Below are 26,487 nucleotides of genomic sequence, written 5' to 3'. Positions count from 1 at the left end.
ACACGTGGCATGTATAAGGAAAGGAAGTGGAAAAGACTCACGGGTAAGAAACAATCTTCTGTTGATCTTAACAAGACACTCCATTCCGTTGAATCCATTAGCTCTTGTCTATCAAATGATGAATATGTTATTGCACCGTAACAACATTTCTGAGTACGTGTTCAGATCCTCAATGTTGATTGTTTTGATGCTGCCAGAGCCTTTGAGCACCAGGACAACCTGAGCCTGATGAGGCAATGGTCAAGCTAGTTGAGGCCGGCCAAGTTCTCAGCTAGGGCTGAGGCTGTGAGTTTGGCCGCAGCTAGCCTCACGAGAACTTGCGTGAAGAGGAGATTGGAGGGAAGAGGTTAATTTGCGTGCTGCTGGAGAGGAGATCGTGCTGGACAACAAAGATCTAGAATCGATTGAAGGAGGGAGAGGAGAGAGAGAGGAATCGGAGAAAAAAATTCGGATTGGAATCCTAATAATTATATATATATATATATATATATATATATATATATATATATATATATTTGTAAAGGATGTGGATGTTTTTTTTTTTTTTTTTTGTAAATGATAATGTTAAAGTTGGGATCTTTTATTTCCTGCGTAAATTAATTACCTCTCAGCTGAATTTTGTATTGAATGAGTGTTCTGTCTTACCACGTGGAGGCCGGTAACGCAGAAGCTAGACGAACCGTGTTCCCTGTCTTGCCCTCCGCAACTCAATTCGTCGTGTCAGTTGGTTCGTGGCAACTTTTTTTTTTTTTGTTTGTTTGTTTTCATTTTTCCGTCCTCCGAACGGACCGGAGCTGCCTCGCAAAAGCTGTCGTCAGAAAACAAGCAGGTTGCGAAACCCTAACACCTTCGCCCTCTAAAGGAATGCGAGATGGCGACGGAGGTAGTTCTGGAGAGGATCTGGGTTCTCCATGACAAGGTCAGCGACGCCATCCACGACATCTCCCGCGCTAACTATTTCCGCTCCGTCAGTGGCCTCCGGGGTCAGGCGGTTCCTCCTGAGGAGGGAGGGAATGAGGAGGCCGAGGAAGGGAAGCGTGGGTTCGTGTTAGTCAAGGATTTTACGTCGAAGGATTGCGAAGCTGCCATGGCGGAGGTCAGGAGCCTCGGCGCCATCCGGTCCGCGTTGGAGAAAGTTGAAGAACAGCTCGACTTCTTAAATGTGAGTTCCATCCATACGACTGCTAAATCTTCATCCATAAAGTAACGCCTGTTTCGCATCTTTCTTGATTGCTATTTGATTAAACTGTTCTTCTGTTGATTACTCTCCAGTCTCCCCCATTGATTGATCAATAGATGAATTCTTGATAAAGGAAGAAGTATTTCTAATCAAATGTTAACAGGACATTTTGAAGGTTCTAATTTGTCAGCAATTATGTTATTGAGTCTTTATTCTAGTAATTTCTTGATGGTAGACGCTAATCCCACGTGATTTCTTTGCACATCTGTGATTGACCAATACCTAGTTCTTTCATCTTGTTAAAAAGTATAAGACAATTTGAAATAAAGGTTGAAGAAAAAGTCAAAAAGTGCCTGCCATATATAGATTTTATAATTCGTTTGGCTTGTTGGATACTTATCCATTTTTTTTTCTCTTCTGTCAAATTATGGATTGTGCAGAATTGTTATAAAGGATCTGGATTTTGTTTCTGTGCACATGAGCTAAAACTTATGTGTGTTTGTGTTTCTTTAACTTCCTCATTCACTCTTACAATGTTTTCCTACTGTATTTATGTTTCTTTAATCTCCATATTCTCTTTTACAATTTTATCTACTTTGTTTGCGCCTTATTCTATGTTAGAGGTACTAGGTTAATAGGGTTAGCAGTATAAAAGTTTTTGTCTCACTTTGGCATTTAGTTTTAAGTGTTTTGTGAGGACTCCTATATATGCTTATGTAATTATCCTTTTAAGATAGCTGCAAAAAATGTTTCGTCCACAAAGGTATTCCCCTTAGGGCAGGCCCTCATCAACATCCTGTCATCCATCTATGCTTTCTCTCCTTTTGCCTTTGCTGAATCAAAGACTCTTGTTGAATTGTTACTTTGTCCAAATCAGTCGTGCCTTCTGCACATCTTCCTAATAGAGCACCACCCAGTGTGAGTTTCTTTCATGTAAGCAAGCCCTTCTTCCACATCAGCATCCCTACATGTTGAAGCTGCCATCCACTAATTCCCACAGGTTCCCTTCTACTCCTCATGATCCCTCATCCACGTGATGCCCTCCTTATGGGATGATCTATGCACACTCATGCTAACATCCTTGTTGTCCTCTCCTGTGATTATGATGAAACAAGGACTCTATTGTTTTCATGGCCGCAACATAGGGGGATTCACAACTCAAGGCCATTGTGGCCACCTTTTCCACCACCATGGTGGTGTTCTCAGACAGACAAAACTTCCAATTTTGTCTACCTGGATCTGCCCAGCAATACCATCAGCTATGATCGTGCCTGCAGAAAACTCAACCAGAATTGCTGCTATGCTGTTGACTCCTTCCTTTCCTGGTGGAGGGTTACTATCCTCATTAAACATTCAAGTGACCACCTGCTCGAACCCTGGTGTTAATGACTTCCTCTATCTTGCACAAAGATCCTTCCTGGAGCATTATTGCTGCAACATCTTCTCTAGGCCAACCTTCTAAATCGAATAACTCTCTAATGCTTTCTTTTGTTTACCACTGTAGCCACTTGATTTAAACTCTCCTTGTTATAGATCCATAGCTTTGACAAAGATGCTCCTTCCTTTCTTCTTTGTTTCCTTTTGCTTCGTCTTTGCAAAAACATCTTCCTCTCCTCATTTCTCTTCATTCTTTGAAAACCAACTGTATTAATGTAGTGAATTTGCATCCCTTGAGCCATTAAAGACCTAAATAGAGAAAAGAAGTGGCTACTTTTAACAAAAGGTTATACCATCTATCTCTCGTGAAGATTTGCAGTGTAAAAACTTCATGTTTTCAATTTGCTACTTCTAACAAAGAGTTCGGTTGTGCTATCCTCTTTCCTCTAGGTACCTTGAGTTGTTTCCTTTTTCCCCTCCTATTCCGATCAATTAGTGTGTTAGTGGATGCACGTTTATTGTTGTATGTGCCACTTTAGGAAGAATCTCACTCAAAAGACTTATTCTTATGGTCTCTCTAGGAACTCAACTCTAGAGGGGGGATGAATAGCGCTACTAATTTAAAAAAAAAAAAATGAATAGATAGTAATTAAAGTAGGTAAATCAATCAGACTAAGAAAAACGGAAATAAATTAAATTTGATTGATTTAATCAAGTAAGACAAAGGCAATAAAGCATGCAATAGATTGAGCCAACAATTTAAGCATACAAGTTGATCAATTAAACTAGAAGTATAGATACGTAGCAATTATAAAATGCAATTCTTTTTTCTAATTTCTCCTTGGTGGTGGAATCTTAAAAAAAAAGAATCTAAAAAGTTTAAGCGTAATAAAACAAATAAGACAACACTAAAATAAATAAAAATATTACTCTAGGTGTTGCCGATCAGAAATGAAGTACATGTTGTAGCGTGTCACATCACAAAAAGCGAAAAAGTACTTAGAGTATGAGAACATGAATGAATTTTGTGTAGATGAGTGATTTTTAAGCTTTGCCTCAAAACAACCTTATATAGGACTCCTAGTCGCTTGGAGCCCTCCCGGTCGCTTGTAGAGATGCTGACATGGCTACAACTTCTATCCATAAGATAACGTTAACAAATCTCTCCGGTCGCTCGTACAACCTACGGTCGCCTAGGTAGGGGTCAAACTTCATCTTGACCGCCTTGCTCGGATTTTTGATAACGCCATCTCCTGGTAAGTTGCTTTGGTGGCCCATATGCTCTAGCCGCCCCTACCTAGCTACGGTCGCTTGGACCCTCCGAAATCCCTTCGTCGAGAGTTATCACCAACCAATCGCCCCCGAACTCCATCCAGTTGTTGAAATTGTTGAACATGCTTCCCTGCAGTTGTTACACGTAATGAGTAGAATATAAAATATAAAGTTATTCGCACTTATGTTGGATCTAGATGTTCATCCTCCGGCTGACTCATCTAGATTGAGTGGTCAAGCCGCAACACCCAGCTATTTCCACTTAAACTTGTTTGCCAATTCTTCAGTTCTCAACTAACTTCACTTGGACTTGACTCACCTAGCATCTAACTAGGAATTTGTCAACCAAGATTTAATCACTTAGACTTGATTCACCTAATCTCTAGCTTGGAATTTGTAATCACTGGACTTGATTCACCTAGCATTTAGCTAGAAATTTGTTTACCAAGCCTTAATGACTTGGACTTTAGATGCCTAGATCCACTAAGACAGTCATTTCTTGATTCACAACGAGGACTTTAACACCTGTCAAGGCACCTGTAAACTTGACACAACTAGTTAGATCACAACTAACCTAACTTAATCTTAGTCTTATTTCAAAATTCTGGGTTAAATGTTACTCTAGGTTAAATGTTGTGCATTTAGCACTAATAATCTCTCTCTTTTTGATAATATGAAAACTAAGTTAAAGTTAGTAATTAATAATAAAAAATTACTAAGGATTTTGAATTTATATTTAATATATGAAAGAAGATAGAATTAGTGCAGTTATACATGAATATAATAAATGAATAAATAACTCCCCTTAATTATTGCTCCTCTTAATCAAATAAGGAATTAAATTTGGAAGTTCATAAACACTTGATTGATTTTTGTCTTCTCTTTTTATCTCTCTCCCTTTTTCATATATAAAAAGATGGGTTAAAACGCAAATAAAGCATGACATATAGTCTAAGTGTAACAAAGATAAGTTAACTGTGGATAGATTCAAGCCAGATCAAAGTCAAAGAGATAAGTTAACCAAATAAAATTTAAGTCAAATAAACTTAAAATTAAAGAAAAATGCAAACCAAGCTAAAAGTTGGACTCTAGAATCCAAGTCAATATAGTCAAACGGTAAACTGTAAGTTATAAGAAGGTTCAAGTATAGGCAACTGTAATAGAATAAAGCATAAGTCAAGGATAAGTCAACTAAAAGTCTAGATCCAAACTACTACAGAGGTCAAATATTACAGGTCCAAACCAATTCAATCATAAAGGTTAAGACTAGTTAACTAAAAGTCACTACAAGTCAATGTGAGTTCATATAAGTCAAGCCTAGTCTAAGAATTAGTCAAGCATGTAAGTATTAGACTTATAACAAGACAAGACTTAATAACTTAGGTTTTAAATGATAATTAACTTAATATGACTTTAATAATTAATAGGCTTTTGAATGGTCATGTAAGTATATATAAGTAAGCTTTGAGTAAGCAATAGGCTCAGAATCATCTCAAGTAGGCTCAAATATCTACTAAGTCAAACATGGTAGGCTACTCATGTAAGTTATAAGTAAGCTTAATAGTCAAAATCATAATGTAATACTTGTAAGCATAACCATGAGTATCAATTTAATTTGCACAAGTAAGCATTAATTTGAATGAAAAGGTGAGTGAACACTTAAGCATTAGGATAGAGTAAGTCGATAGGTAATATAAGTGTTGATATGTGAGTGTTAAATGATCTTTAATAAGTGAATAATTAAACAAGCTTTTAAGTGACTAATTTAAATCTTTTAAATCTTATGTAAGTAATGGGATTAAGCAAGGTTTAAAATTTTGACCCGTGTCGAGATTTCGGTCCTGGATCGGAACGATACGATTTCGGTACCGTATCGTGCCGTGCTGATATAGTTTCGGTATCTTTTAAATATAAAATATATTAATTAAAAACTAAAATATTTAACATAAATATTTAAAAATAAACAAGATAAAAAATAATCTTTTAGAAAAGGAAAAGATATGAAAATAAATAAATAAATAAATAAATAAAAATTTTATTATAATTTTTAAATTAAAATAAATGAAATATAAAATTAATTAGATGATTTTATTAGGGTTTAATAAAGTCTCTTTAGATTATCTCCACCATAACTAGGAACTGATTAAAAAAATTAACGTAAGTTTAATTAAAAAAATCTGAAATCCGACACCACTCGCGAGCCCGCATGACTTCGGTGTTGTCACAGGGTTGCACGATCAACCATGGTCGCGAGGATTGCATGACTCCTTCGGCGCGACCATGTTGGTCGTGCAACCCCTTTGTAGTGATCGCGGTCGCACAATGCCTCCACGACAGCGAAAGGGTTATGTGACCTCTCCACTACTGTTGTAGAGTCGAGCGACCCCTCTGCGGGGTCGCGTAACACGTCGCACCTGTCGTGGGTCTGGTGTCGAGGTCGTGCCGATGCCGATTGCCGAGCAGAACGAGACGTTTCGCCCGTTTTGACCGTTTCAGCGCGGCACTTTAAACCATGGGATTAAGTAAAATCAAGTTGGTAAGTGGCTTTGAAATCAAATAAGTTCTAGTCAAAATATGTAATCATGTATTTTGACAAATAAGCTAAGTATCAACATCTAACATCTGAAGTTAAGTTTAACTTTAAAGTCAAAATAAGTCAACATTAAAATAAGTCAAACTAGCTAAACCTAACAAGACCTAAATCCTAGTATGAGTAAAAAGTTAGCTCCCCCTAAATTGGAGGTTTATTTCTTTTCATCCAACAATTCCTATCTTCTCCTATGTTTGAGTTAGAGTTAATATGAGTTGAATCCATATAATGAGCATGATATTTGGGAATCCAATACGAATTATGTCCTAGTCGGTTATAACGTAATTTCTTATTTTGTCCAAAAGTATCCTCTTATTGGACCGCAAGACATTTGTATGAAGCATAAGCTAGGTTAAGTGTGTATATGTCATTTTTCTTAACTCCTAATGAGGTTAAGTTTGGTTCTTCAATGGACTTAGTTAAAAGACATTTTATTTTATAGCTAGTATTGCACAATTTATTCATTCTAAGCAAATTGGACAAGGAATTTTCAACATGCAAAATTTTCTCAAAATTTAAATTTAAAGGGATGTTACTTGACTAACCTTTAACTTGCCTTGTCTAAATTTTGACTCGGGTTGAGCTTCATTAGTTGAGTCCTCGATCCATAAGAGCGGTGCAGCTTATTTGTTCTGATTTAGTTTCTTCATTTTTTGCACTTAGCTTTTCCCAAAGCTTTTTTGCATCTTTGAATTAAGCGTGAGTTAGACCACAAAGGATGATGGTAGTAGCTTTTCCATTTGATTGGATTGCTTGCTTCATGCTGCTTGTCCATGATTCGAGCCTGCATAGCTCATCTTTTGTGTCTCTTGGCAAGTTGGTTCCATTTTGGATACTTTTCTAGCATTCCGACTCAATTTTAAGAATGTCTTCAACTTTTCTCCTCCAATTGGAAAAACTTTTGTCATTATAAAGAGGAGGGCGCATTGTGCTGAATTCTTCCAATAAGGGCATTCTGCAAATAAGTATTTGTTCAAGTTGTATTAAGATCTAGGATAGGGTATGAGTTTGGTATGATTGTAATTAGGGTTTGGATTTTGGTATGGGCTAGGCTCGGATTATTAAATGTTTTGATTTGTTTGTCACTTATTCAGAGCACAAAGTTTGACCTATGTTAGATTTAGGTTTTGCTTTGGACTAATTGAGAAAGAGTTTTCAAAATTGGTTTCCAGATCTTGGAGAGACACATGAGCCTTCTTGAGTAACAAAACAATGACTACTTTATAAGACAGTCTTTTTAAGAAACAGGAGCTAAATTAACTTTAATACAATGTCTTGATCTAACTGGTTTAGAGTGAGGTGAGTTAACTTCTTCTAGTTTCACTTCACTACATAGTACTCCTTACCCAACCTTGACATGCACGTAACTAGACTGTCCTAGCGTACTATTAACTCAACCCGCTCTAATACCAAATTGTAGAATGAAACTCGATGCTAGAGGGGGTGAATAGCATTATGAATTTAAAAAATGAGCAGATAAGAATGAAACAATGACTACTTTCTAAGACAAAGTCTTTTTAAGAAACAAGAGCTAAATCAACTTTAATACAATGCCTTGTTCTAACTGGTGAGTTAGCTTCCTCTAATTTCACTTGACTATATGCATCAGGTAGGGTACTCCTTACCCAACCTAGACATGCGCATACTATCAGCTCAACCACTCTAATACCAAATTGTAGGATCGAACTCAATACTAGGGAGGGTGAATAGCGTTATGAATTTAAAAAAATTAGCAGATAGTAATTAAAGCAGTTGAATCAATAAGCAGAAATAAATTAAACTTAGACTGATTAAATCAAGTTAGACAAAGGCAATAAAATATGTAATAAATTTAGCTAACAGTTTAAGCATGCAAATTGATCAATTAAATTAGAAGCATAGACACGCAGCAGTTATAAAATGTGATTTTTATTTCTAATTCTCTTAGGTGCACCTAGAAACCTTCTAGAAAAAGAATTTAAGCGTAATAAAACAAATAAGGCAATACTAAAACAAATGAAAATATTAATTTAGGTGTTGCCGATCAGAAATGAAGCGCGTATTGTAACGTGTCGTAGCACAGAAAGCGAAAGCACTTACAGCACTAGAACATGAATGAGTTTTGTGTAGATGATTGATTTTCAAGCTCTGCTTCAAAACTTCTTATATAGGACTTTTCTGGTCGCTTGGAGCCCTCCCGGTAGCCTGTAGAGGTGCTGACATGGCTACAACTTCTATTCGTAAGATAATGTTAATGAAGCTCTCTAATCACTTGTACAGCCTACGGTCGCTCAGGCAGGGGTCAAACTTTATCTTGACCGCCTTGCTCAGATTGTTGATAACGCAATCTGCTAGTCGCTTGGAAGCTGCTTTGATCGCTCGTATGCTCCGGTCGCCCTGACCCAGGTATGGTCGCCTAGACCCTTTGAAAGCCTTTCGTCAAGAGTTATCACTAGCTAGTCACCCCCAAACTCCATCCAGTTGCCTGAAACCGTCGAACATGCTTCCCTTCCATTGTTACACATAATGAGTAGGATATAAATTGTAAAGTTACTCGCACTTACGTTGGGTTTAGATGTTTAGCCTCTAGACTCATCTAGATTAAGTTACCAAGTCGCAGCACCCAGCTGCTTCCACTTGGACTTGTTTGTCAAGTCTTCAGCTCCACTCTACTTGGACTAATTCACCTAGATTGCGGCTAGAAATTTATTTGTCAAACTTTAATCACTTGGATTTGATTCACCTAACACTCAGCTAGGAATTTGTAAATCAAGCCTTAATCACACTTGATTCACCTAGCCTGCCGCTAGGAATTTGTTGCTTGGTCTCCAACCAAGACTTAGCTCATGCTTGATTCCCAATCAAGACTAGATCCACTAGGACTTAGTCACTGTCTATCCAGTTCACAACTAAGACTTTAATACCTGTCAAGTATCCTGCACCTGTAAACTTGACACAACTGGTTAGATTACAAGTAAGTGAACTTTAATCTTAGTTATATATCAAAACTCTGGGTTAAATGTTGTGCACTTAGCACCAACACTCTCTTCATCCTAATTTCATTTCATCCTCACTCCTTATCCTTTCTTTGTTTTGGCAAATTTTCGACCCTCGTGCGGATGAATATGGCCCACTAGCAGCCCAAGGATACAATTGATGACACCTTCATTGCCTTCATGATGTTCTCCAGCGGTATATCTGTAGTTACTTTCAACCCTGACAAGAAAACAAAAAGGAACAAGAATCGAAAAGAATAGAAAAGAAGAGAGGAGGAGAGCTTTCAATGTCAAGAGCGCACACAAAATGATCTCAATCATAAGTGCTTTGGTATATTGGGCTCGAATCCTCACCTCTTCTTAAGTGCTTTGGTATATTGGGCTCGAATCCTCACCTCTTCTTTTATAGAGGTTGGCCTGTCAAACTTGTACCCATTGAATAGTTGCAGCCTCTTAATCAGATAAACCCATATGAACTAGCCACATTTGTTCAGTTTCAAATTTAAATTAAGTAGAAGTGGGCCTATATAAAGAGAAAATAATATTCTATGGTGCATCGACATCCATATTTATACCCGGTTTGGCATGACATGGTGAGGCACATCACGTGTGCTCGTATGTCTGTTTGATCAAAAAGCCCAACTAGGTCGAACATCACATCCCCTAGAAAGCCCCAAGGGCTTAAAGAAACATGGATGCTTGTAAATGTAAGTTTGGTAAAACTCATGATGCTGCACTAAAAGTGCAAGAGAACCTTTGAAGTTTTCTCCACTATTCAATGGTTTCCACCATTCTGAAATTTGAGTTTCCCCTCTAATTTTCTCAACAAAAGGCATTACGTTAATAGAGCTAACGACATGAAGGGTTTAATTTTAAGTTTAGGTTTTCTACATAGAATCCTATATATACAGTTGATACACATCAAATTGTTCCTTCCACGATGTAAGTGAATGTCTCCCTTCTCCAAACTCAACATTTACATTATTTAGAAATTTCTTTTTGACTGTTTTCTTATGCACTTCAAACCTTAAACAGCACCACATATAACTAATTTCTTTTACTAGTGAAATTACTTTATCAAATCTAAGGTAAATATGTTTCACAAAAACATTTGATGGGTCATTATTTGTGCCAAGGCATGTTAGCACAAAAATCAATCCAGATGTTCATGTTTTATTTATTTATTGTTATCAGACTGGATTACACTTGATCATTCCCTCTCTTTTTTTCATACTGGATTATGATAATAAAGTCTATACATGATCTATGCAACAGATGATACATTCGCAACAAGAAGCTGAACGTAGTGCAGCTATTGCAAGCTTGGAAGAAAGTCGACTCATTCTTGCTAAGAGATTGACTCATCATCAGGAAAAGTACAAGTTTATTCAAGATGCCACCGCATTTTTTAATAATGTGGATGACGTGAGCCATTTTTTTGCGCCAGACGTCTCTAGTGAAAATGACAGGACAAGGAGTCAGGAAGGTACGAACTCAAAAGCTCAAGAGGGAAGAATAGTATATAGATTACTGCAAAAGTGCATATCAAGAGTTGCTATAGGTACAAAATCATTTAGATCGATGAGGATAGACGGTGCTTTAGGGAGTGCTGCTATGTTTGCTGTAAGTATGCTTGCATTTCTCCAGCTGAATCAATTTGCGGTCAAGTGCGAAGCAGGACAAACACAAGCTCAGACATTCTACAGGAAGAAAACTTATGTACAATTCATGCATTTTGATGTTTGGTCAGCTAGAGGATAATGAAGTGGAAGAGTTTGAAATTCTAAAGATGTCATGATGGAAAATTCAAGCATTTTGATGTTTGGTCAGGCAGAGGATGATAAGGTGAAAGAGGTTAACCTCTTGAATTATAAGATTTGAGGTGCTTGCATAGTCCGTTGGGCAGACATTCTCAGCCAACTACACGTGGACAATTTTTGAGATAACCATGGTTTTGGTTGTTTTGTTTCGTTTACCTTCTAATATATGATTACAGATTTATAGCAATTGCTCATTGATAATTTTCTCAACTAGTTCTTGCTTTCTTAACCTCTGGTTATATACAATAAGATTGGATTGTAGATCATTTGGCTACTCAGGTTTTCTTTGTCAATGCATCTATTGCAATGTGCTTCACGTCATCGAATTTTGCTTACATCAAGCTTGGCTCCAGTTGACACGGTGCTGTGAACCCGATCTCAACAACAAGCTCGGCTCCAATTAACATTGATAACCTGAGATATCATAATGGACAAAAGATCGTCATATAAAAGACAAGGTCTCCAAGAAGAACATGAAAAGTTTCTTTAAACCAATTCAGAGACTGGAACTCGTTCGAGATACTCGAGTTAACTATTGTGTAAGCCCAAATCTCCAGTTCATCACCACACTTGCCAGCGTTGTGTTTAGAAAGTAGCACTCCACTTGTCACTTGTCTTCTTAGTTATCATAATTTACTTTTTCCGTGTTGATCTTGGGACGGACTGACGGGGGCATAGGATAAACGTATTATCTTTTGCCACATGTGTTTAAAAAATAGTAGTCTAACAACAGTAAAGTCCTAGTTGCTTTATTGATTCTTTGCAAGCTTGAGCATTCCTATTCAGTATATCTCTCGCTACCAAACTGTCTATTTCAGCCCACAGCTTCCTTACTCCTTCCTCCCATGCCACGCTTCTAGTCCTAATACTAATTCGTGGAGCTCAGCATCTACAATAAACGTTGGGCCCACAGCCCACTAGCCCCATGGAACTTGCTGCCACACCAAATGAATTTATGATGTTGATTTCTTGCGAACAAAAAAGAAGAATATGGTAGAAGTGTTTGATGGTGTAGGTGTACTGTAGAAAGATAAAGGAAAATCCATTTTTATGTTGCTTAAAACAACATTAAAATTAATTTCAGTTATCTGTAGCTTCATCTTCCGAGCATGCAACTTCTTGTTGAAATTTTTATGTTGCTCTGCGACTCGACGCTATTGAGCTACCAGTAAAGCCAAACATTCTTGTCAGATTCCTTGGACACCAGGGCCAACAAAACTCCAAAGAGCAAACCATGAAGAACTCTTTCTTGGTCGGCACATGTGCCGTTTCTTTAAACCCTTTGAACGCTTGCGTCTTCACGCTGATTGAAGCGTGCATTTCTACCTGTCTCTTTCATTTGACTCATAAAAAGTTTGAAGATTCTCTTGGCTACGATCCGCTTTGACTCACCTTCGAGAATCTATCTTGAGTTGCACTTGTATTTGCATTTGGCGTGTAGTTTTACAAGTCTATACGTTCTTGGAATTGATACAAATGGGTGATGAGACAGATCTCCCTCACGGAGTACTACACATGGAAGATTTTCTTAGTACTCGGTCAACAATTATCCGACCTCGATGTTGATGTTTAAGTCAAAACAATTGGTGATTAGGACAAGACTACAGGACGTAGGTTTGTTTTTAAATTTGTACTCAAAGAAACTCCCCTCTTCTTCTTGAATCAACCTCGGTCAAAAAATGAGAAAGAGTGTGATTTACTCGCAAAACAATACAAAATTTAGCTAAAATGATATTGAACTAAAATTACTCTAATTTGTCCCCTCATGGACTAACACCATCACTGCATTGAAAAAGCCCATTTGGCCCAAATACTTGTGAAAACCGCGCTGACGACAAACCGCCAACAGGGACGACCAAGAACGGCCACGTTTTTAATGTTGGGAGAACAAAAGTGTACAGCCACCCGCTACGACGCACTTCCACGTGTCCCAGGCCGTTACAAGATCAGCACCCGCTCAATTTACTTCCACCTCACTCTCTGTGTGTGTATATTTGCATCAGCGACTTTTCTTTTTCTTATTATTAAAATAAATAATTTATTTTTAAAAAAAAATTAAAATAAAATTCTTATTTCTATCCCCTATAATTATATATAATAATCACTGAAGTATTAATTTTAAAGTTACTACATAATAGCTATTTTACGTTGTAAAATAGTTAAAAACTGAAAAATATTGTTCACGATTATGCAGGAAGCATATATATATATATATATATATATATATATATATATTTTGCGCATTAGTTCATAAATAAATAAAAAACTGAAAAATAAAATTCCCGGGAATCCATTTCCTCGCCGTTAGGAGCGGGACGGACGGAGACATTTTCTGGCAACCAAAAATAATAATAACATCGAAATCGAAGTACGAAAATTGAAAAGGAAGCGAATAATTAATTAGAAAGCGAATAAGTCGCCGATGTCGGCGAAGAGATCGTCGGCCGCCACCGCCCCTTCGCAGAACGCCAAGGGAGCGAAGTCGTCGAACCCTGGTCCGAGAATGGCGTCGCTCAGGTCCTCCTCCAGGAAGCCGGTCGGAGCCACTGCCTCCTCGTGGAGGAAGCCGAGGTGCTCTGGCGCGTCGAATCGAAGCAAGTCGTCGAAGAGGGCGTTCTCCACTTTGAAGGGGAGGAAGCCGCCTAGTTCCAACGGGGGCGGGTTGGCCGTGAATCTCGTCGTATGAGGTTTGGGATTTTCCTCTGGCTTGGAGGAAGAGGAGGAGAAGCCGCGGAGGACGGAGGTCGGGGAGGCGATGTCGCGCGACTCCTCCCCGGTGTCGTACTCGTACCCGCCGGAGATGGAGGTGGGATTGTTATCCGAGAGGTTCTCCTTGGGCACGGCGGCGGGGAAGTTGGTGGCGGCGTCCGGACCTCGTAGTTTGATGGCGGCCGAGTCGTACATCTTGGCCGCCTCCTCGGCGGTGTTGAAGGTGCCTAGCCACAGGCGCACCCGCTTCCGCGGGTCTCTGATCTCGGCCGCGTACTTGCCCCACGGCCGGCGCCGGACGCCACGAAACCTCCGTTCGCCCTCGTCCTTGCTGCCGCGGCCCCACGCTGCAGCTGGAACAACCGTCCTCTTCTCGACGGTGCCTCCGCCTCCCTTGGTGGCCTTGCTCTTCCTAGCCTCCGCCGCGCCCGCTCTGTTCTCCAACAGTACTTCCTGAACGAAACGCCGTAGGCGGAAGCACCCGCCCTCGTCGCCGGAAGAGTCAGTCGCGTCATCGTCAACACAAAAGATGCGCACTACGCGCTGCCGCGGCCGCGGCCAGTCCCCCGATTGACGGCGCTTCGGCCGCGACGGAAGGCTTTTGGATGCGTCACCGATGGGCTCAGCCTTCTTCATCGACACCATAATTAAAGGTAGCTTGATCTGCTTACTCCTCGCACGAACTCCAGTACTCTAATCTATCCTCATCTGCATCCGCCGCTGCATCCATCGTCAAAAAGGAAAATCACATCTTTCTCTTCCAAAATTAAAGCTCCAAGATAAGCAAAGAAAAACAACGCGCGCGCACACAAACAAAAACAAAAAGCTGCAATTTTTACAGAGGAAGAACATTTCCACCAAATCCGTGACTTTTCATAACACAACCAAATCTCCCTACTGCTAAACTAAAACCATCTCCAGTTGATTTCATACAAGCGGTCGATAACAGTTCATACCTGATTTTGAAGCCGAAGCGCCTGCAGCTGAGCGCGGACTAATTAAAGAAGAAGATACGATGCGATGGTGAATAGAGCAGAAGGAGAAGCAGAGTGCACCCAGAGGGATAAACAGGGAGAGATGCTTGAGTTTCAAAGCACAAAGTGATGGCGAAGAGCTGACAAGCAGAACAGAGTGCACCCAGAGAGATAAAGTGGGAGATGTTTCAGTTCCAACAAAGCATGAAGGGGGAAGGAGAGCTTTATAGGATCGACATCCGGCCCCCATTTGCCTCCCTGTTTTTGCCCTTTTATTATTGATCAATTTTATATGGTAAACTGCTAACTATTAATGCGGTGGACAATTTTATTACGGTGGAACAAGACTTTATTTCTAGTAATATATCTAATCTTCCTTCAATATTTTGTCTTACTTTTAGCTGCGCGTTGTGGTGCGTGTGAAAAAATAACAATGAAGCAGCTGGACCCCACCGTTCTAGCCAATTATGTTTTGGTGCGACTCGGTTGCGGTTCCCCGCAGTAGTTTTGTCCTGTCTTCCTGCAGCTGATTTAATACATTCTATTAGCATGCCTAATTTTATTTTTAACAGAGGAGCAAGTATCCAAGAGTAAATCGGCAGTTATTGCCCGTAAAGTTTTTCCTTAACGACAAAATAATAATAATAATAATAATAATAATAATAATAATAATAATAGTAGTGTTTTCTTTTAGATATATTTCGATTTATTTAATCTAAAATAAATAACTTAGACTGAGGGGATTAAGATTTTGTCAAAAAAAAAAAAAAAAAAAAAAGACAAAAAAAATCTAGTCGGCCAATGGGAAGAGGTGCATGGTCCTTGCTTGAATATTAGGTATGACTACAAACATACACTTAGATAATTCTAGAAATTAACATTAGGATTTTTATTTTGAATATATTAATAAAATAAAATAAAATAAATTTAAGTCATACTAAGTATAAAATATAAATACCTCAAACTTGAGTTCATCTTGAAAGAAAAAAAAAATAGATCTATCATAACGATCATCTTAATATTGGTCCTATAGATATGGAGAAAAATAAATATAGATACATAGATGTTAAATATATGATTTGAATCCATCTTAAAGGAGCCACACATGTTGGAATTAGCATATTTGAAATTTACACTCAATTAGGGTATCAAAAATTAATCAGACTCATCAATTCGGTTTGAGTCGATTGGAAAATTATCTAATTAAAGTTAGGGGTTTTAGGGTTTGGGTTAATTTGGATTAGAATTTTTGGATTGTGTTAGGATTGGATTGAATTTGAGTTGAGCTGAATTTAAGATTTAATATTTTTTTTAAATTAAATCAAATTTTATTTTAAAAATTAAAATATTTTATGTACATAATAGCAAAAGATTAGTATGATAATGATAAAGTAATAAAATGAAAAATAAAAATTTATAAGGAATTTAATAAAAAAACTATTTTAATTGGATCAGTTGAGTTTGTCAGATTTTCTAAGTTCAAATTTGGATTTAGGATATTTGAATTATGTTTGGGTTCAGATTGAATTCAAGTTGAATTTTTATTTTAATATCCTTATTTCGAATCGATTTAAATTTATCCGATCTATCCAAATTGACACCTTAGCTTTACCCTCAACACTGTGAATATGAAATTGAGATTCGAACGAACTTTAATCTAATTGACAAACTTCTTCACTCTTTTATAGCATTAACATATACTCTCTAAAAATGAAGTTGCATGAAGAGGCAAGATATGAAAAAGATGGAGCTAGTAGTGTCAATTCGAGTAAATTCTAAGACACAGTATTACAGTTGGAAAGACATGAGCCGAGAGAAACCAAACAAAGTATAATTAAGCCAAAATAAGGAACACACATCCTGCAAGTCACTTAAATCTAGCCTTTCTTTTTAAACTCCATCTCATTACCCTCAGGAGTATCCCTTTCATACCCAACTTTCATAATTTTTTAAAAAATATTACCTCTCCTTTCCACATTCAAATTTTTATTTTATCCATTCAAAAATTATTATTCTCAATTTATACGGTCAAATTCAGATTTAAGAGCATAGATACACTAAGAGACTTTTAAGAGACTTTTAGAAATGCATTGAGTTTTATTTGAAATGATCAACGTTTCTAGCTCTATCAGTCAGGTTCAGACGAAACTAACTAATGTAACTATACTATTTAAAAATTCAAAAGTTTGAAAATTTTCAAACTAAGCGAGTCTTAGGAGCTCATTGATAGGGTTAATGAGCAAGGGAAGAATCAAATGATGGTCTACGTAGGTTGTAGCTCGGGGGACCAACACCGATAACATTGAGGAGCTGTAAGATTTGTGACGGAAGAAAAAGAAAAAAAATGAGGGGATAGCCCGGGAAGAAAAGGAAGGAAGGTAGGCTAATCCGAGAAGAAAAGAGAGGAAGAAAACTAGGTCTAAGATTTTTTTTTCTGATCAACCCAAGAGTAATAAAATTTCTAGCTCTGTCATTAATTAGTAAATATTATTAAGTCATATAATATGCTTGTGGCAAATTTTACCAAATCTTTACAAGTTTACAAATTTATAGCTCTTAATTTAAGACATCGAATTCAAATCTGAAAATCAAATTGACTAATAGATGACCTAAATAACTCTCAATCATTTTAAATCAAAAACAAAATTAAAATCAATGTAATCATATAAGTCTCCTTAATATATCCATACTCTTAAATTTGAATAATTGAGAGTAATTAATTTTTAATAGATAAAGTAAAATTGTAAATGTGGAAAGAAAGTAAGAATATAATGGCAATATGATACATACTTTTGAAATTACGAAAGTTAAGTATGAAAATGGATAATACAGAAATATCCTCACACGTTTGGTAATTTTTTTTTAAAAAAAAAAGAAAAACAAATAAAAATGCATTTTTGGAATTTTCGCTCGAGATTTCAACTGGTTTGGGAAGGCGTGCATGGCACAATGAACGCACGAAATGAATCCCATGCACGGCCAACGGACTCCGTAGAAAAATGATATGTTTTAGTTAGTGACTGAGTAATAAATAATGGGGAGGACAAGGAGAAAGGGCAGGTGGAACGTTGGCCGAGTTCGACAAATGTGGGTGGGTTTTGGTCCAACTTCACACGCTGTGCCCGCGTTTTGTGCTGTATCAGATTTTAGTTTTATAGTTTTAGGGTTTACTCGCAACTCCCGAGTGGGCAGTTAAGGATGATTTTCAATGGGGGTACCGTACCCAAGTCCTAGATGTTTAATTGAATTTGAAGCCCCACGAGAATCCCTACTCTATGGGATCGAGGAGACTAATTAAATTACTTTAATATTTTTATTTTTGGAAAAGATAGTTCTAAGAATCTTTAACTATCCATATTTGGATGAGTAATTAATAATAACTCTTAATGTCCTTAGCAACAGGCTCTATTGCATGACTTGATCAATTTATAATATAAATATTAAATTTTAAAAACTTCTTTTTTCCAATAATATTTTTTTTTTTAAAAAAATATCTTAAATTATCTTTGTTTGGGGGAGAGAGGTTCATGGATTAGTCTTTTCTTAATATGCATTGTTAGCGTCTCTTTGCATTGCTCTAGGTAATAAACCTTCTAAACCCTACTTAAAATTTTGTGTATTCGTGTAACCAGTACTTATTCTTTGCCTATTTGGCTTTTACTCTCATCTGATTGTCTCATCAAGTCGTAATAGACCCAATCAGTGCTTTGATTATTGATCAACTATATTAGTATAATGAAAATTTCCTTCCTCTGAAATTGTAATTGTCCACTTTCTAGTAGGCTCCTTTGTTCCCTAACTACTTGTTCAAGTTTGTTGTCACTCTAAGTGAGCTTTTATTCAGCAACACATGAGGTTTCTCTTTATAATATTATTTTTTTGGAGGGCCGTTGATGTGCCGGTTCCATATTTTTTTAAAAAGAAGGTTACTATATTAGTTGCCCTATACGCCATAAGTGTTCAAGGGCTTTGAGTGCACTTATAAGATTTGAGCGATTGCATAACGAACATTATGAAAATCATATATAATACTTGTGTGTATTGAACAAAATCCACCACAACACCTAATCTTATCTTACCTTGTGTTTCATTTGAGACGGATTATGAGGGACATTTGAGATGAACATAATTATTTTTTATTATAATTTACGAAATAACTCATTTATTCAATAATATCCTATTGAAAATCTTGTGTTTGGACAAATTCTATCTATTATTAATTAAGTTGAATATAATGAAACATGTATTGAACTTAATTGCCATATATTAATGTTTTTGCATATGCAGAGGTGAGCTAGCAGACAGAGGAGCCGTGCCGCCCACTGACTCTCCATCTTCACTTCTCAAAAAGGTTTTTGTGAATCAAAATTAAGATTTTACAGGTGAGAGAGTTCCCAAAAGCTACAGCAATGGCAGCGAATCCACGGCTTCTCTCATCTTCCCACTCAGATTTTGTAATTTGCATTTTGTCTTCGACACAAGACAAGGGCTAAAGCTAGAACATGCTCAACAAATGATGGACGTTTTTAGTTCTTTTTTCCCCTCATAAAGTGTGTTATGGTGAACCTTGTTTCGAGGGTTTAGGTCGTCCACTTGTGTGCCAGAACCTTTTATATATAGATATATATCTATGCTCTGTGTCAGAAACTTTGATTATTTATCAGCAGACTATTCACTTGAACTCAGAACTGAGACATCCAGAAGTAAATACGAGAACAACGGAGAAGTTGTTCTTAAGTTCCATTGGCTAACAGCTCAGAGCTTGATCAATGACAAAATGCTCTGTTCAAGACTCAGGGAAAAAGAAAATAACTGAATGAGCTCTATTAAGCCAATGAGCATGCAAAGTAGTCTTCTCATACTCATGTTCTCTCAGATATTTTGATAACTCGTGAACTCACTCAATGATAGTCTTGTTTAGGGCTGAGCAATTAGATCAAAATCCAGCCGATTAAATAGAAATCAAAATTATTCAAACTAACTGAATTGATCAAATTTTTTTTAATAAAAATTAAATAAATCGAACAGATAAAATATCAATTAATACTGTTTTCGACCGAATTAACTCGGAAAATCCAACACCCACCGTATTGGTACTTATTTTTAAAAATCAATATTATTCTAGTTGCGGGGTTGGTTAAAATTAGCACCAAAATAAATTATTTTCAAATATCAATAAATCAACATCATAGTGGTGTTAAATTTTGATTTATTCGGTTTAATCAAATTAGAAATTTTAAAATTGAAATCGAATCAAATTATCTGAAATAATTATTTTTTTAGAAAAAAATAAAAATTCAAAATAACCAAATAAAATTTTAAATCGGTCGGTTAATTTAATTTAACCAAATTTTTGTTCACTTTTATTGAATATGCACTTTTAATTATCTAGGGACCAACTATGATGGACATATTAGATGAGTATAATAACTTTGTACTAGATGATTACGGTTAATTATGGTTGACTTATTTTAGAGTTCTGAATACTTATATTCAGAATTGAACAGCTTCTGAAATCAGTTTACAAAGTGAAGTTGGTGGACTTCAGTGAACCAGACTTGAGATTAAATGGAGTTCAAGAGCTTGAAAGAAAGATAGAATAATCATATTCTTCTCGATATCCCAAGCGTGCTAGAAGAAAGTTAAAATAAAAGAAAAATATTGCAGGGAACATGAAGATCAGCGTGCATGTTTGGTAAAACTTGGGAGAAATTGGAAGCTTAACATTGGGGTAATGAGAGATACATATGATGTTGTGTGACTAATAATTAATTAATACTCTATTAGTGTTTTAATTAGATTAATAACTAGTCATTTAATCTCAATAATTCATAAAAATCTTAGGTTCCAATTTATCCTCCTCTGTTAATACCAGCAAAGAGGCATTAGACATGTTTGCTGCACTTGATTACCAAAGCAATGGTTAAGGGCATACAGTACTAGATTTCTGAAACTAAGGATCCATTTGATTAGCGTAGAATATTTTTCTAGAAATTTTTTCCCCATTTTTCAGTCTCTTAGGCACAATAAAAAATTATGGTCAATCAAAAATGAAAATTTTAGAAAAATAATTACTGGGGGAATGATGGGTTCCTAGCTAGTCGTTGAGTTCGAGTATATTGCTTTAATGCATTTGATAACACAATTCAAGTTAGGTTTATATTTGATATTGCTACATCGATCGAGTGTGTAAGTTAGTCATGCCAATGGATGCTCAAAGTATTCAAGGGCGGAGAGTATGAATAAGAAAAAGCTCGATAGGCTAGAGGGTAGGAAGCCTAGATCAAGAGAATCCTCAGAGACCTCGACGTAGAAAATTTAAATCCGAGCAAGATCTTGATGGATTAGGGCAAGGACCCCAAATCAAGGAGTTGAAGACTAAATACATGTGATGATGTGAACATATTGCCTGATTACGTTGATGTAATCTTAAGTTTATTTTTGGACATATAAAATATATTGATGTGATTGCCTAGGTAATAGTTCATTGTCTAGAACTTCATTGTCGGAATCTTACGACTTTAGAAGATACCCAAGTCATTTATCGAGTTGCTCAAGTCACAAACCTTACTAAAAGTTTATGTGAGTAAAAGGTATTGTTGTCTAGTTGTTTTATTCGAGGGGAACGTGATATTCCAATCAATAGAAGGACAAAAAAAAAAAAAAAAAAAAAAATCTAGCCAGTTGGCTAGATAATCTTTTTTGTTTGAACTTTAATCAGTTGACAGTTACGTTTCCAGTAAAATAATGAGCAGTATCTTTAAGCCTTTTATGGTTGATTGAAGATATAACCATTGAAGCCCAACATTCACATTTGAGTAGTCCAATCAACTAGAAATGCCCCATTAGAATTGTACTTGATCTTGTATATCCATTTGCATCTAATAGGGCAATGTTCTGTCAAAAGAGGGATAAGGGATCAAGTTTTATTTGCTTCCAGTGTAGAATTTTCGGCATTCATTGCTTCAATCCGTTCTTGGCCTTTAAAGGTTTGCTCATGTGTTTCTGACTCGACCAAATGAGAAACATTATAGATGAAAGTACGATGAGAAGGAGAAAGATTATAATATGACACATATCTTGATAAACGATGTTGAGTGCTAGATTTAACCAGAAGAGACGAGGTAGTGCCTGATAGAGTATGGTTGATTTGATAATCTCGAAGGTGGGATGGTGTGAGTCTAAGTCTAGTAGATCTCTGAAGTATTGATTCTAGTTGTGGAAAAGTTTCATTCGAATGATGTGATTGTTCCTATGTGTTCAGGTTGGGTGTAGGCATGATGTTGGGCTGGAGGTCAATGTGGCTATGAGTAGTATTATTGACATCTTGTATAGGTTGAGTGATTAAAGGTATTTCTATATATGCCGTTATCAACAAGCTTTAGCAAAACTGACATATCGATTTGGTCATCATATGACGTGATTGAATATGGAAGTAATCATTTTCCTGTTAGTCAAATCATAAAAAAGAAACCCTTTTTGGCTTGGTGGATACCCAAGAAAATAATAACGTTGTGCATGAATATCGAATTTATGAGTGGGTTGTAGATTTGTGGCAAAACAAAGACAACCATAGACCCGTAATTAGGAATAAGAGCGCATTTTATTATGTAATATTTATTTTATATGGTGTTTTATTTGATAAGAGTGGTGTGGGTAAACGATTAATAAGATAGCATGCTGCTTTGATGTATTTCCTCTAAAATTTCAAAGGAAGATTAGTTTGAAAGCAAATGACATGGGCTATATTTAAGAGATGACGGTGTTTGGATTCAACTACCCTATTTTGTTAGGGTGTGCAAGTATAAGATCAATGAAAATTGGTGTCATTGCCATCGAAGAAGGTTTGCAAAGAAAGAAATTCTAGTCCATTATCGGATTTTAATGTTTTGACTTGGCGATTATGTTGTGTTTTGACCCAAGAGAAAAAATTCTCGATGATTGATTGGACTTTAGATTTGTGACACATAAGATGAACCTAGGTATAACGATAATAATCATCAAAATTTGTCAAAAAAAATATCCTGCTCCATAATAAGAATGAATTCTATGGGGTCCCCAAATATCACAATGTATTAGATTAAAAGGTCCATGACTAAAAATATTACTAATAGAAAAAGGTAAATGAGATTGTTTTGTTAAATGACAAATATCACAAAAATTACTTAAATATAAAGAAATATCTAGAATAATTTTAGATAATAACTGGAGTGGATGAACGGAATAATGCCCAAGACGTTTATGCCAAATTTTGGGTGTCTGGTTGATGGCACTGCAAAGATGAGGGATCAGATTCAATGTAAAGTAGTACAAGCTATTACTCTGTTTGCCCAACCCAATCATCTTCTTTGTAGTTAAATCCTACATTACACAAGAATCAGGGTAAAATGTCACTTTGCAACCTAAAGCCTGTGTACGTTTGCTAATCAAAAGCAAGTTTAACTTAAATTTTAGAACATAGAGCATATTCTCAATAGTCACATTGTTGCTTAATTTCATAGACCCGATGGATTTTATTTCTGCATGTCCTCCAATTTGTTGGGATCAAAATGTAGTAAGAGGAGGGGGGGTGAATAGCTCGGTGCGATCTCGTGTTCGTCGTTGCTTGCTTCTTGTAATGAAATGCAGCGGAAAATACCAAGAACACAAACACAACGCTAACAGTAGGGATTTACTTGGTATCCACCTCACAAGAGGTGACTAGTCCAAGGATCCACACACTCACGCACCCTCCACTAATAAAACACTCCTTTACGATAACTACTGAAGGCGGAGAAGCCTTACAACACTCTCAATACAAGAAGAAACAAAAAGAAGCAAATACAAGGGAAAGCTTACAAGATTTGTACAATGAAACTCTAATCCTAGCTTCTTCTTCTTGTTGTAGACACGCCTCTTGACTTGGATGTCTCTCCAAGATCCTTCAAGAACTGGCAGTGAGAGTGGAAGATGCTGTGGAGAAGCTTCTATGCTGATCGGAGCTGAACTGTGCGAGAGATGGCGAAGGAATCGCACGCCAACAGCTTTATCCAGCGCCAATGGACGGATCCCGATCGATTGGATTGCTCCCAATCGATCGGGGAGGCTTTGGATCGATCGATCCAGACCGCCTCTGTGCTCTCGGGAAACGCCTGGATCAATTCACCGATCGATCCAGGGCTTATTGCGCAGAATCACACCTCCCAATCGATCTCCCGATCGATTGGGAGCTCTGGATCGATCGGCTGATCGATCCAGCGCTGTTCTGTGCGATTGTGAGCCTCTCCCAATTGATCCACCGATCGATTGAGAGGAACCTTGTCGCGGGGACTCACCCAATCGATCGGCCGATCGATTGGGCATGAGCCAATCTATCAGCTGATCGATTCAGCTCCTTGATTTTGCCCAAAATCAAGTCCAAAGTCCCCTAAACCAACATCCGGTCAACCATGACCTGTTGGTACATCATGCCTAGCATCCGGTCACCCTTGACATGCTAGGACTCCCTCAACAAATGTCTAGTCAATCCCTTTGACCCACTTGGACTTCTCTCCTCGTGCCAAGTGTCCGGTCATCCTTGACCCACTTGGACTTATCTTCACCAGGTGCCCGATCAACCTTGATCCACCTGGATTTCCCGTGCCAAGTATCCGGTCAATCCCTTTGACCTACTTGAGCTTCCCAACACCAGATGTCTGATCAAACTTGATCAATCTGGATTTCCTGTGCCTGACTTCACTCACCAGTGTTGGGATCCTTCGTACGGAGGCTAGAGAGGGGGGTGTGAATAGCCGACCCCAAATCGTCGTTTCTTTCTACAAAACGTGTTAGCGCAGCTGAAAATAAACACAGAAACGAAAGGGAAAGAAGACAAACCTCAAACAAACCGATGTAACGAGGTTCGGAGATAAACTCCTACTCCTCGGCGTGTCCGTAAGGTGGACGAAGCCTATCAATCCGTCGGTGGATGAGTCCCCGGAGAACCGGCTAATAAATGCTCCTTGTGGGTGGAGAAACCTCGCCACAATACTTGTAACAACAAGAAAGGAGTACAAGGAAAGCAAGAAGCAAATACAAACAACAATATGAATGCAACACTCGCTTGCCTTCTCTGTCGACCGGAGGCGATGAAGCAGCAACTTCACAACCCAAACGCACGGAAGCGAGCTCAACAAAGCTCGGAACCTCGAGTATAGGAGCGAAGCTTCAATCCAAGGAAGAATTAGAAGAAACCAATGTAGAAGCTCGGCCTCCTTTTATACCGCGGAGAAAGAAGCACGAAGAAATCTGCCGTTGCGTCGCAGCTAGCTCTGATCGATGCGTGGACCGATCAGGAATCTTGATCGGTCCACGCGATCAGAACTCTGATCGGTCCGGGACCGATCAAGTCCTGATCGGTCCCGGACCGATCAGCCCTCTTCGCGCCTCGCTCTCGACTCGATCGGTCACCGACCGATCGGTTATCACATATGTTACCGATCGGTCATCAAACCGATCGAATATTCGTCAGGATCGATCACCGGATCGATCCACTCATGGTTTTCGCCCAAACCAAGTCCAAACCAACATCCGGTCAATCTTGACTGTTGGTACATCATTCCTAGCATCCGGTCACTCTAGGACTCCCCGCTAAGTGTCAGGTCAATCCCTTTGACCCACTTAGACTTTTCTCTTCGTACCAAGTATCCGGTCAATCCTATGACCTACTTGGACTTCCCATCACCAGATGTCCGATCACCCTTGATCCATCTGGATTTTCCCTTGCCCGGCTTCACTCACCAGGACTTTCACCTAACTTCACTCACTAGGATTTTCACCTGGCTTCACTCACCAGGATTTCCAATCTGCCTGGCTTCACTCACCAGGATTTCCCAACTGCCTGGCTTCACTCACCAGGACTTTCTAACTGCCTGGCTTCACTCACCAGGACTTTCCCGTCTGCCTGGCTTCACTCACCAGGCCTTTTCCACATCCGATCCAGAGAACGAGCTACCGAGCCCTCTCTGACCACAGTTCGGAGAACGAGCTATCGAGCCCTCTCCGACTTCCATCCGGTCCAGAGAACGAGCTCCCGAGCCCTCTCTGACCACAGTCCGGAGAACGAGCTACCGAGCCCTCTCCGACTTCCCATGTGCCAAGCTTCCATACTTGGACTTTTCCGACCCTGCTTGGACTTTTCCCATGCCAAGCTCCCTGCTTGGACTTTTCCCGTGCCAAGCTCCCTGCTTGGACTTTTCCGAGTCAGGTCAATTCACCTCGGGTCAACCAGGTCAACCTTGACCACAGGTTGCACCCACAATCTCCCAAGCTTGTATCCTTGTCAAACATCAAGATACAACCATTGTCAAACATAACTCGTCAAACATCAAAACACAACTCGAGTCCAGTCAACTCAAGTCTAGTCAACCAGGTCAACCTTGACCTAAGGTTGCACCAACAACCAGGACTTTCCTTCTGCCTAGCTTTACTCACTAGGACTTCTCATTTGCCTGGCTTCACTCACCAGGACTTTCCATACTGCCTAGCTTCACTCACTAGGTCTTTCACCTGGCTTCACTCACCAGGATTTTCCATACTGCCTGACTTCACTCACTAGGTCTTTCACCTGGCT

General features: G+C 38.1%; 2 protein-coding genes across 3 annotated transcripts; one reads left to right on the top strand and one right to left on the bottom strand.

Annotated features, from left to right (window-relative positions):
• Positions 1-753: 753 nt before the first annotated feature.
• Positions 754-11,475, top strand: LOC122053744 (plastid division protein PDV1-like). Of its 2 annotated transcripts, XM_042615723.1 has the most exons (3): positions 754-1,162; positions 10,670-10,770; positions 10,842-10,981. In XM_042615723.1, the coding sequence occupies exons 1-3, from the start codon at positions 872-874 to the stop codon at positions 10,849-10,851; spliced, it is 402 nt and encodes a 133-aa protein (XP_042471657.1). In that variant the 5' UTR covers positions 754-871; the 3' UTR covers positions 10,852-10,981. The 2 variants fall into 2 exon arrangements, with proteins under 2 accessions (XP_042471657.1, XP_042471656.1); XM_042615722.1 differs by having other exon boundaries at positions 755-1,162; positions 10,670-11,475.
• Positions 11,476-13,555: 2,080 nt separating this feature from the next.
• On the bottom strand, positions 13,556-15,109 carry LOC122053743 (ethylene-responsive transcription factor CRF1-like). Its single transcript, XM_042615721.1, has 2 exons — positions 14,880-15,109; positions 13,556-14,643 (listed from the first exon to the last, which is right to left on the bottom strand). Exon 2 carries the CDS (start codon positions 14,566-14,568, stop codon positions 13,615-13,617), a length of 954 nt encoding a protein of 317 aa, XP_042471655.1. The 5' UTR covers positions 14,569-14,643; positions 14,880-15,109; the 3' UTR covers positions 13,556-13,614.
• Between the last annotated feature and the right edge of the window lie 11,378 nt (positions 15,110-26,487).

The sequence above is a fragment of the Zingiber officinale genome, chromosome 3A, assembly GCF_018446385.1.
Source record: "Zingiber officinale cultivar Zhangliang chromosome 3A, Zo_v1.1, whole genome shotgun sequence".
Classification (NCBI taxonomy): domain Eukaryota; kingdom Viridiplantae; phylum Streptophyta; class Magnoliopsida; order Zingiberales; family Zingiberaceae; genus Zingiber; species Zingiber officinale.
Note: the sequence above shows the minus strand (reverse complement) of the source record. Positions and strands in the feature narration are given on the sequence as shown.

Bases quoted from the DNA above. Each gene is read 5' to 3' on its own strand.
- LOC122053743 (XM_042615721.1), bottom strand. From the start codon at position 14,568: ATGGTGTCGATGAAGAAGGCTGAGCCCATCGGTGACGCATCCAAAAGC.
- LOC122053744 (XM_042615722.1), top strand. From the start codon at position 872: ATGGCGACGGAGGTAGTTCTGGAGAGGATCTGGGTTCTCCATGACAAG. The intron at 1,163-10,669 runs GTGAGTTCCATC...TCTATGCAACAG, and splicing joins AACAGCTCGACTTCTTAAAT to ATGATACATTCGCAACAAGA.